This window comes from Patella vulgata, chromosome 2, assembly GCF_932274485.2.
Source record: "Patella vulgata chromosome 2, xgPatVulg1.2, whole genome shotgun sequence".
NCBI classification, from domain to species: domain Eukaryota; kingdom Metazoa; phylum Mollusca; class Gastropoda; family Patellidae; genus Patella; species Patella vulgata.
Genome location: NC_065880.2, coordinates 88,999,174 through 89,011,848, shown reverse-complemented (window position 1 = coordinate 89,011,848; position 12,675 = coordinate 88,999,174). Strand labels below are relative to the sequence as shown.

The following is a 12,675-nucleotide window of genomic DNA, read 5'->3' as shown; positions in this document are numbered from 1 at the left end:
TATCATTATTATCATTTCGTATAAGGGGTAATTTTATGACAATTCAAGTTTGGTTTAAAAATAAGCTATAAGTCTTGGCTCGGCATTGAGTTTGAGTGTTCACACACATAACTGTCCATATTCTTTTATTTTTTTGCCATCTTTTACATTCTAGTTCTAGTAAAATCTCTGCAAATTTTATAACTTTACCGTTTGAAATATTTTGTTTTAATTATTTGAAGCAGTTATTATTTGATCGAAAGAATGCTATCAAATTAACAATACACTCGGAGACTTCAGATGAGCTTCATGACCCTTGTTATATTATTTATGATATAAAGATATTTTTAGTTTATATATGACTTTATTTTTACATGTACGAGTATCCGTGCAATCAGTGATATTTTCATTGTGAATAAAATCTGATAGACTGGCGATCAATGGTTTCAATATAAATCTCCTATATATGTAGGCTAATTACCTTAGTAATAGTTCATATTTTTCGTGGACCAAACTCAAACGATCGTAATGATCGCGGTTTGTTTTCATTGCGTGGTTGTCAAACTATCTGTCAAGATTAAACCACCCCTGCAACAGCTGCATTGGTTTCGTCCAACACATGACGAAAGCATTGTTGTGTTCCATTCAGTCGAAATAGTCAAATTTGTCAAGAGAGAACTTTTTTATTCGTTGGGATATTTAGTTGTGCAATGGATTTTACTGAAAGGGAGTTGATTTCAAACAGACAGGTAAGTTTATAATAACCAAAGTAAAGTACAAAGTAGCTTGTTCATAATCAAAGAAATCTGTTTAAAACTTACAATGGTTCAGACAGTAAATAAATTTATTTCATCTGTTAAGAGAATCTAGTTACTTTAGTAACGTAAATTGTATCGGCTCTGCAAATTGCCTTAGATTCACCGAGATAAGGGAAAAGCCTTATTTTCATACCGTACTAGGAGCTGACAGTAACGTAGTAGAGAGCAGAGCCGATACAATTTACGTTACTAAAGTCTAAAGTAACTAAAGAGAATCCTGCTTGTAATTGTACTGCGATAAAAAATCAGTTGATCAAACAGGTAAAAACAGAAATGAAAGATTGCTGCTATGAATAATCTATTTCGACAAGTGATGATGTGTAGAAAATAGAATCTCATTGATGAATCAAATTCCAAACGATCTGAAATATTGATTTTCCATACAATTGTTGTCATGAATCAAATGAACATTCACTATTGACATTGTGAACACTAGCTAGTTACTTTTAGACTTAGTAACGAAAATATGAGAGCAGGCAGGGCAGGCTCTCATATTTTCGTTACTAAAGTAACTATGTGAACACCAAATTCGGTTGAACCAAGAAATAAAATTAAAAGCAAAGAAAAAATAAAGCAAAAGTAGAAAAAAGGTCCCTTACGCCCGGCTTCGTCTTCAGCTTCATCGTCACCCTCTGACCCCCGGCCATCATCCAACTCATTTTCCCTCCTGTCGTCTGCATCGCTAATCTGCTTCTCGCCACCCCAAACCTTCAAAATATTCTTCATTGTATATCGTGTGCTTGCTACAAGCGCACAGATTGTTAATACGATAGAAATGCCATAAAAATAAACACTGTTTTCTGCTAGGAAGTCCATCATCGTGTGTGGTTTTTCAAGTCAAAGACGACACTTTCAATGAAATGTCTTTTCTATGTACACCTGTTATTATAACAATTCTCGCAAAATCTCGTCGGTACTGAGAGCTAAATTTCAAGATGTCTGCGCCCAGAGGTAGTTTTATTTTGTGACTGTAAAACTTGTTTTACAAAAGTTTTAGCTATAGACACTTAAAATAAGATGGCAACGTATGATTCATGTTGATCTTTGTTTATCAAAGTTATTAAAATGACAAAATTCTTTATATGACATATTTCGGTAGATCTAAATCTAAATTTTTTTTCTAATTCTAATTAACTTGTTTACTACTGAAGAAAATGCGGCATTGGTTGAGATTAAAGTAACTAAGTCTCTAACTCAATATCATCCAAAGTCTTCGACATTGAAAACACAAATTATTTGTCAATTTAAATCAACATTGATGTTGTGATCTTACCGGGAAAAGATGGGCTTCTGATATCCAATATAAGACAAAATGAAAATAAACATTTTACCATTGGTTAATGGTACACAAATTTTTTTTACGCACCTCAGTGTGTTTACATCACGCTATTTATCATAATCTAATTTTAAATTTCAACTGTCAGGAGTTCTTTAACGTATGTTTTTTTTTTGTCCCATCCAAACAACTAGGCATTGTTCCTTGCGAGGTCATCTGTCCAGCACTTTCGACAAGGAGAAACCTAGCCAGAAAACCATGAGGAACTTTCTTGGCCAACGACGGGAGCGAACCAGAGCCCTCTGATTTTGAGCCAACACCTTAATCATGCAGCGACCACGACTCCCTAATCTACAGATTATTGAATCGTGTTTAATTTTGTATGTGGGGGCAGGGGCGGCTCCAGGAGTGCGAAGCCCAGCCCTCGGTGGACAGACTGACGGGCAATCAACCAAGTCACCAACCGGCTCGTTTTGGAGTAAATTACGATTTTCTACCTAAACTGACTGTTAGTTCCTTTCCTGCGAGAATATATGGGGCATTGAGTCAACTGGCATGGTTTCAATTCCCAGGAGTAGGGTCACCGGTCCAACCTTGTGGGTTTCCTCCTTGTCCTCCATTTTCCTCCCACCGATAAAGACCCTTACGCACATGCAAATTACTGAAATAGAATTGAACCATATGACCTAGTTTGTGTGGATAGGACTTTAAACCCCACCTCTCTCTCTCTCTCTTTCTCTCTCTCTCTCTCTCTCTCTCTCTCTCTCTTTCTCTCTCTCTCTCTCACTTTAATTTTGTTTGTTTGTTTTTCAGATCACCTGTCAACTGTAAAACATGTTATATTGGTATTATCAGGGAAAGGAGGAGTGGGAAAAAGTACTGTAGCTACACAAATAGCATTAAGTTTACGTGATGCTGGTCACAAAGTAAGATTTTACAACATTGTCTTTTATAGGTTACAAATCCTGACATAATCTCGTACATGTATTTCAAGTACAGTACTGTAATTTTAAATGATTTTTACGAATTTTAAAACAAAGATTTGATATTAAACGAATGTGAAAGAAATTAGTGCTAGATACACAAGATTAAATGATACCTGGGTTACAGAAATGAAATGAAATGGGGTTTAACGTCCTACTGTTCTGCTCCTAAACTGGGCTAATGAAGACGGGCATCCCGGCATACGCCATACAGTGTGCTATGAGGGAAATTTTACCTGGCCAGTGGCACTACGACTTACTCTTGTATCTAATTCCAACTGCCATGGGATCTTTAACGTCACGCCAATGTGTACACGGGACCTCGTTTTTCCGTCCCATCCGAATGACTAGACAGCTGTCCTTGTCAGGCCCTCCATCCTGCATCACTGACAAGGGGAAACCACGCTGGAAAATCTGGATGAACTTTCTCGGCCAATGCAGGGATCGAACACCCGACCTCCAGGCTAGCGAGCCAGCGTCTTACCCACTTAGCCACGTGATCCCCCCTGGGTTACAGTGATGTAATAAATTCAAAATTTGTTAGTAACACCTGGAGTTACACATCACAAGACGCTGCTGTCCAGACATAATATCACCCATAGCACACTGCATGGCATATGTCCGTCTTCATTAGCTCAGTCGGTTTACTCGGGGCATGTCTTAATTTTTAATGGTTACCCCTATTTGTAAATATAAATTATTTAGAATGAAAATATTTTTAATTCAATAATTAAGTTTTAAATAGTTCCATATTTTGATGATTCTCCATCTTAGTGCAGTATTTAGGCATGTTAATTTTATTGTATTCAGGTTGGTATATTGGACGTAGATTTATGTGGACCAAGTATTCCGAAAATGTTTAATGTTTCCAATCAAGATATTCACCAGTGTCCTGAAGGGTAGGTACAAGATTCAAAAAAGGGGGTTGGATGGCCTAATGGTTAGTATGTGCGCGCTGTATGATAAGGTCTGTCATTGAGTCAACTGGCGGGGTTTCGATTCCCTGGCTGTACATGACAAGGTGTTGGGTCGCCTGTCCAACCTCATGGGTTTTCTCTGGGTCCTCTGGTTGCCCCCCCCCCCCCCACTGCTAAAGACCCCTAGGTGCAAGCGAATTATTGAAATAGAATTGAACCATATGTTAGTCCCAAAATGACCTAGTTTGTGTTGAGTGTAGTTAACCTCCATTTCCCTCCCTCTCTCACAAGATTAAAATCTGGACAGAAAACGCAATACATGTATACTTTTTTTTTAAACCAAACTTTTAACAAACTTTTAGAACATTAAAATATGTTGATAGGATAGAAGTAGTGTGTTTGTGTTCAACATTTTCAGCTGGTTACCAGTATTGGGTTGACGTTAAACACCTTAGTTACCAGTATTGTTTTGATCTTGAACTTGGTTACCAGTATTGTGTTGATGTTAAAGGCCTGTTTTTTTTTGTTGTATATTTTCAGCTGGTTACCAGTATTTGTAGATAAAGAACAGACACTAGGTATTATGTCAATATCGTTTTTACTGGACAATCAAAATGATGCAGTTGTATGGAGAGGACCAAAGAAAACAGGTTGGGACACAAATCTTATATAGATAATTTCTTTTGATCTTATCACTAAAATTAATCTGTTTGGTTTCTTTTTTATATATATACTTTCGATGGCCTAAACTACGGGAAGCTCTGACCGGTTGTAGTTGAAGGTCGCGTCAGAGGCCATACGAGCAGCTTTTGGCCCTATAAAGTCAGACATTTGATTGACCAATCAGCATCGATGTTTCTAGTGGGTTACCCACAGTTCGGTGCACCTCACACCAAAAACAGACCGTTTCTTTGGCTAATCCCTCACAACAACCAGAATGTGGGTTATATAACAACTCTTCCAGATCCTAGTGTAGTAAAGACAAGTAAAACAAAATGTTGAACTATAAAAAACGAAACGAAATAGGATCTGTATTTTAACCAGATTGCGTATAATTAAATGTGGCTCACTAACCTCGAGGTTTTGATCCCTTTGTTGACCGAGAAAGTTCATCAGGATTTTTCGGCGTGGTTCCCCCTTGTCAGTGATGCAGGACGGAGGGGCTGACAAGGACAGCTGTCTAGTCGTTCGGATGGGACGAAAAAACAAGGGCCTGTGTACACATTGGCGTGCACGTAAAAGACAGAGAACCTGGCAAAGCACAACGTATATTCGTTTGGTCCAAAGTCCTGTGTACACATTGGTTTGGGGTTGGATGGCCGAATTATTAGCGTGTGCATGGTTTTCGATTCCCCGGTTGTACGTGACGATTAGTAGGGTCATCTGTCCAACCTCGTGGGTTTTCTCTGGATCCTCCTGTTGTCTCCCACTGCTAAAGAAGCCTGTGTGTAAGCGAATTATTGAAATAAAACTGAACCATGTGTTAGTCCCAAAATGACCTAGTTTGTGTGAGTGGACAGTTATACCACATTCCTCTCTCTCTCTCTCTCTCTCTCTCTCTCTCTCTCTCTCTTTAAATGCCATTTAAAATATATGCCTTCTCGTACTATCAGCACATGGCATTTCTTTGTTTCGTTGTGAATGATCAAACATTAATTGGTGTATATTGGTCTATTTATAGAAATGATCAAACAGTTGTTAAACAATGTATATTAGCAATATACATAGCAATGATGTATATTGGTCTATTTATAGCAATGATCAAACAGTTTTTAAATGATGTATATTGGAAAGACATGGATTATTTGATAATAGACACACCCCCTGGAACATCAGATGAACATATAACAGTCATGGAGAATTTAAAACAGTATAATCCTGATGGTGCCATACTCGTCACAACACCACAGGTAAAATATACATGATACTAGAAGAATGCCCGGCTTCACTCGGGGGTCATAACCGGAAGTGGTAGACTAACGCCACCTGGCCTATGTTACTCCCCGGTCCGAGCTACCCCTATACCCCAAATTTCAGACTCGGGGCAAACCTAGTGTAGCCGCCAACCCCGAACAGACAGACAAACGACAGTCACAAATATTAGTATAGAAGATGAGAATTCGCAAAGATTCATTTACTGAAAGGGGGTCACGGTGGCTAAGCAGGTATGACGCTGGCTCACTAGCCTGGAAGTCGATTGTTCGATCCCTGCATTGGCCGAGAAAGTTCATCCAGATTTTCCGGGGCGTTTCACCCTTGTCAGTGATACAGGACAGAGGGCCGGACAGAGGGACATCTGTCTAGTTGTTTGGATGGGATGGAAAACCGGGGTTCCGTGTACACATTGGTGTGCATGTAAAAGATCCCTTGACATTTGGAATTCGATATAAGAGTAGGCCGTAGTGCCGCTGTCCAGGCAAAATTTCCTTCTTAGCACACTGTATGGCTTATGCCCATCTTCATTAGCCCAGTTTAGGAGCAGACCAGTAGGATGTTAAACCCCATTTCATTTCATTTACTGAAATCAAAGCTAAGACTTAAAAATTTGGCTGTATATGTGGTCACATGTTCTCTTTGCCCCATTAGTCCAGCTAAATGACTCTAGACATTGTTTATTTTCATGAGACGAGGAATTCTATTGATTTTCAGTAATTTCTGATAATTGCTACCAGAGTTATGCCCCTTTATCACTTTGAAAAATCTCATGAAGGCTTTAGCTATAGAGGCTTACATTGTTATCCCATTGACTTAAAACTTATTCACATTGTTCATAGTTATGTGATGAAGAATCCTATTGATTTCTGATAATTACTCTCAGAGTTATGGCCCTTGACCACCCTGAATAATTTCATTTACTTATGAAGGAAATGATGTTTTTGTAAGTATCTGTAACTTTTTTCCAATCATTCTGCTTTATCGTAATAAAATATGTTTAAACCATTTGTGATTCTATTATATACAAGCTGTTGCCATGGGTGATGTATAATTGCGATGTTATTATTTACAAGCTGTTGCCATGGGTGATGTATAATTGTGATGTTATTATTTACAGGCTGTAGCCATGGGTGATGTATAATTGCGATGTTATTATTTACAGGCTGTTGCCATGGATGATGTATAATTGCGATGTTATTATTTACAGGCTGTTGCCATGGGTGATGTATAATTGTGATGTTATTATTTATAGGCTGTTGCCGTGGGTGATGTTAGAAGAGAATTAACGTTCTGTAGGAAGACAAGGATTCCAGTAATTGGTATTATAGAGAACATGAGTGGATTTGTCTGTCCACATTGTTCAGTAAGTAACATGTAACAACATGGTGATATTATAAACTAGCAATCAAATAAAGATTTTTACAGTCGTTAACCCTGTTCACAGCTTTTTACAGTCACAACATTTTTCTATTTGAAATTAACCCTTTGGCACCTGGTGTATTTAAATATTGACTGTCCCCTGTTAATCCTTTATCACCTGCTACATGTAAATATAGACTACCCCCAGTTAACACTTTGGCACCTGGTACATGTAAATATAGACTACCCTGATTCTCTGAAACAATTAAAGAATGATATTTTTTAAATTTGATGAATTGTTAATAGTGAAAGTGTTAATATTTCAGGAATGTACAAATATATTTTCTAAAGGTGGTGGAGAAGCATTAGCTAAACAATCAGAAGTTCCTTTCTTGGGTAAGTGACCTTTTACATTATTTATTATCAGGGAGCCATGCTGTCGTTCCCTCTTGTATGTGACAAGGAGTAGGGTAACCAGTCCAACCTTGTGGGTTTTCTCCGGGTCCTTCGGTTTCCTCACACTGCTAAAGACCCCTACGCGCAAGCGAATTATTGAAATAAAAAATTGAACCATGTGTTAGTCCCGAAATGACCTAGTTTTTGTCGAGTGGACATTAACCCCATTTCTCTGCCTCTCTGTGTGTCTCTGTCTCTTTTGTCTGGTGGATGTTCCAACCTCGTGAGTTTTCTCCGGGTCCTCAGGTTTCCTACCACTGCTAAAGACACCTACGGACAAGCGAATTATTGAAATAAAATTGAACCATGTGTTAGTCCTGAAATGACCTGGTTTGTGTCAAGGGGACCTTACCCCCCCTCTCTCTCTCTCTCTCTCTCTCTCTCTGTGGTGGACGTTATACCATTTCTCTCTCTGTATAATAATTGATATTTTTATTATTTATAGGTTGTATTCCTCTAGATCCTCAGTTAACTCAGAGTTTGGAAGAAGGACAAAGTTTCGCCGATAAGTGTTCATCTTCTCCGACAATGGCAGCAATAAACAAACTGGTCAAAAAATTAATGGCAATCGATCGAGATTTACCCTAAATATAAAAATGTGAATGGATCATTTCACGGTTTCTTGTCAAAAATCATCATTTGAGCTAATTAAAACCTTGGACCCTATTTATATAGATTATAGGCCCCATGATAAAACCAGTCATTAAGTTTGTCAATAGAATCGTGGACCCTATTTATCAACTTGGGACCATGATAAACTCAGTCATTCAGTGCTAAACAAAATTGTGGACACTATTTATGAATTAGGGACCTAGATAAAAGCAATCATGTAGTGCTAAACACAAAATTGTGGACACTATTTATGAATTAGAGACCTAGATAAAACTAATTATGGCAGTGATAAATAAAACCATTGACCCTATTTATAGATTATAGGGTCCATGGTAAGACCAGTCATAGCATGTGGTAAATCAAACCGTGGACCATATTTATAGGTTATAGGGTCCACCAAACCGTGGTCCATATTTATACAGTATAGGGTCCATAATAAAACCAATCATGTGCACTTCCAGACAAAAACTAAGATACTTTCCACTTCATGGGATAATTTTACACTGGACTCCAAGCTGGGAGATTATCTTAGACTGGAATCCAAACTGGGAGATTATCTTAGACTGGATTCCAAGCTGGAAGATTATCTTTAGACTGGAATCCAAGCTGGACGATTATCTTTAGACTGGACTCCAAGCTGGATGATTATCTAGAGATGATATTTGATTACATTTTACCATGGATTAAGTCGTGGAAAATTTGATATTCTCTGAAAAATGTACAATTAGGTTGAATGACTTGAGTTGTTGAAATTTTATGAAACGTTTCTTATTTTGTTTATTATCTTGTTGCAGTTCTAATGTTGAATTATGTTAAAGTCTCGAATGGCCATTCAAAGGACTTTGAATCATTTGCATATTAGGATTTTGGGAAAGTTGAATCTCCAAAAGTAACATCAGTCCAGATATGGTTCAATTCCGTTCATTAAAGTCTTCTGCTTCTGATTAAATAAAAAAAAATGGATAATCGAGACTATGTTTTTTATCGTACCGACTTAAATAATGATGATCAAGGCTAGGCTCAAAATTCAATCGCCAAATACTTGATTCAGGGTGGATCAATTTGACTGAAATTTTCAGCAAATTCCCTTTACATTATCTAGTTTCAAACTATGAATGAAAGTTGAGCAGCTAATCGGATCCTAATCCAGTAAATATCGCTGGCTAGCGATGCTATCTAGAGTTGATTATGGTCTGGATAAGTTAATTAATGTCTAATTAATAATTTAGATAACATTTCAGGCCTGAAGAAAGACTTGCAATAGGCAGATTAATATTGTGGATTAATCTGAGAAAAGTTGGGGGGTTTGATGGCCGAATGGTTAGCATGTGCGTGCTGTATCATAAGGCCTGTCATTGAGTCAACTGACATGTTTTTGTTTCCCCGGTTGTATGTGACAAGGAGTAGGATCGTCTGTCCATCCTCATGGGTTTTCACCTGGTTCTCCGGTTTTCTCCCACTGCTAAGGACCCCTACGTGCAAGCGAATAAATGAAATAAAATATGTTAGTCCCGAAATGACCTAGTTTGTGTCGAGCGGATGTTAAACCCCATTTCTCTCTCTATCTCCAAACAATGTATACTTGGAATCAGTGACTAACATTTTCTGTTTAATTTTAATATGTGTTTTTGTTCATTTATTGCCATGTTGGATTTCTGTATAATTGATGTTGAATTATTAATGTAAAATAATTAAAGATACTGGAGCCAATCATCCATTTGTTGGACGATATTAAATTTTCACGACTTCATCCACATGAAAATGTTCTCGTATTAATAATTTAAAATCTAATTAGGAAACCAAAATGTCACCAGTACGCTTGGATTCAGTTGGAATAACAAGAGGCTGATCAAGAGATTTACCCAACAGTAGGTGGCACTGGTTTCTTTATATCGTCAACAGAGGATGTCGAATGTTGAACAAATTTTCATTTTATCATAACTTTGTAAATACAGATGTTTAGAGATTCAACTTTCACAATATTGTATTTTGGAAGGGATTCCTCAATCATTCAGATGAAGGATCCATGGCCTTAAATTCCCAAAAAATAAACAACAGTTCTATGGATAATAATTACTGTATTTCTATTAAAGCTACGTTTCAACAATGATTCTCTTGTCGTTATCAAGCACAAAATATATATACTATGTACAATCTTAACATTAATGAAACCACTTAGGACAGTGACCCTTTGTTGAAACATAGCTTTAATGGAAATACAGTAATTTTTATCCATAGAACTGTTTATTTTAATGTGTTTACTTACTAAATGCCATTCAAAGATTGGATAACCATGAAATGACCTATATATTGGACTGTTGTCACAGGTAATGGGTTAATACCAAATATATGAAATTCTATGCACACTGATATTAATTAATTATTGAGTAGTTTAGTCATTTAGTTGCTCTATGGTAGTTGATGATTATCATCTGGGATATACTGATGAATATATCACCTGGGATATACTGATGTTTATCACCTGGGGTATATTGATGTTTATATCACCTGGGATATATTGATGTTTATTACCTGGAGTATATTGATGTTTATATCACCTGGGGAATATTGATGATTATCACCTGGGATATGTTGATGTTTATATCACCTGGAGTATACTAATGTTTATCACCTGGGACATAGTGATGATTATCACCTGGGGTATATTAGTTTTTATCACCTGCGATATATTGATGTTTATTACCTGGGTTATAGTGATGTTTATCACCGGGGGTATATTGATGTTTATCACATGCGGGTATATGGATGATTATATCACCTGGGGTATATTGATGTTTATCACCTGGGGTATATTGATGAATTATCACCTGGGGTATATTGATGCTTATCACCTGGGGTATATTGATAAGCACAAATATTAAAAGCAATAATGAAATAATTTTCTGTGGCCAAATCAATTAAAAAATTTATTCTTCAGGAACATCTGTTAATAGTTTTGTTTTGTATTTCTTCCGGCAAAAAAACCTTAAACTCAAGTGGACTATTCATTGAAGGGAGGGGGTTGAATGGTTAACGCGTGTGCGTGGTTGCGATTCCCTGCTTGTACGTGACAAGAAGTAGGGTTCACCTGTTCAACCTCGTGGGATATCTGCGGGTCTTTCGGTTTCCTCCCACTGCTAAAGAAAATACGTGCACGCGAATTATTGAAATGTTATTCCCGAAATGACCTAATTTGTGTCAAGTGAGGTTATCAACTCACTATTATACGATCATAGGTATCATTCTCACACTTAAAAACCATTCACCCCGGAAATAATAACACAATTACCTCCCTTGTTTTCCTATTCCCTGTTTATAGATACCATCTTTTTTAGGGCTTTATTTTAATACATTTTAAAAATATAACTTAAAAATATGAAATTGTAACTTAAAGAATTAAAATTTAAATTGATTTGGCCTGTTGTCCAGTTTAAATATTCAAGAATTTATTTTTAAAATGTTGTTCTTAATTTCAAATTGTTTCATTGGTTGTTAAAACATTAAGATAATTAAACATTGATAAAAAAAAACTTTAAAAGATGTTTTCATAAATAGTTTTATACACGACCAGATTATGTTTAGGCTTGATAGGGGTGTCGGATGGTCAAATAGTTAGCACATGTGTGCTATGTCATAAGGCCTGTCACTGAGTCAACTGGGGTTGTTTCGATTCCCCGGTTGTATGTCCAACCTCGTGGGTTTTCTCCAGGACCTCCGGTTTCCTCCCACTGCTAAAGACCCCTACGTGCAAGTGAATTATTGAAATAAAATTAAAGGAGCTAAATCGCTAACATTTGGGACCTAGAAATTCACAAAAGTGGGTCGCAACGCATATAATGCTGTAATATGAATGTATATAAACACATTTAATGGTTTCCGTTTTTACTCCAATTTCAAATCAGTTATGTTCGGCGAAATAAGTCAGCAATCTCAATCGAGTGCAAATTTCTAGCGTCTAGTTATTCTAGTCTACATAACTCCATTTGATTTGGTGCAATGTGTCTAGCCTCGTCCCTCGAGTCTCTCAATACAACTGGGGCTGAAGCGCATTATGGTACACGATTCGTGTACCAATGTTAAAAAAATTATTTTATCTTAAATATCGGATATCAGAAGCTCATCTTTTCCCGGTAAGTTTACATCATCAATGTTGATTTAAATTGACCAATAATTCGTGTTTTCGATGTCGAAGATTTTGGAGGATTTTGAGTTATGGACTTAGGTCCTTTAAACCATATGTTATTCCCGAAATGACGTAGTTTGTGTCGAGTGGACGTTTAACCCCATTTCTCTCTCTCTTGGACTTGATATTATCTGTATCTCACATGATTTATGTGTAA

General features: G+C 37.0%; 1 protein-coding gene across 1 annotated transcript; it reads left to right on the top strand.

Moving 5' to 3' along the window:
• Window positions 1–1,696: 1,696 nt before the first annotated feature.
• On the top strand, window positions 1,697–12,171 carry LOC126810133 (cytosolic Fe-S cluster assembly factor NUBP2 homolog). The gene is made up of 8 exons (XM_050535123.2): window positions 1,697–1,748; window positions 2,887–2,999; window positions 3,867–3,955; window positions 4,514–4,623; window positions 5,729–5,883; window positions 7,161–7,271; window positions 7,594–7,663; window positions 8,169–12,171. The coding sequence occupies exons 1-8, from the start codon at window positions 1,733–1,735 to the stop codon at window positions 8,309–8,311; spliced, it is 807 nt and encodes a 268-aa protein (XP_050391080.1). The 5' UTR covers window positions 1,697–1,732; the 3' UTR covers window positions 8,312–12,171.
• Window positions 12,172–12,675: the final 504 nt, after the last annotated feature.

Bases quoted from the DNA above. Each gene is read 5' to 3' on its own strand.
- LOC126810133 (XM_050535123.2), top strand. The intron at 3,000-3,866 runs GTAAGATTTTAC...TATTGTATTCAG, and splicing joins TACGTGATGCTGGTCACAAA to GTTGGTATATTGGACGTAGA. The intron at 5,884-7,160 runs GTAAAATATACA...TATTATTTATAG, and splicing joins TACTCGTCACAACACCACAG to GCTGTTGCCGTGGGTGATGT.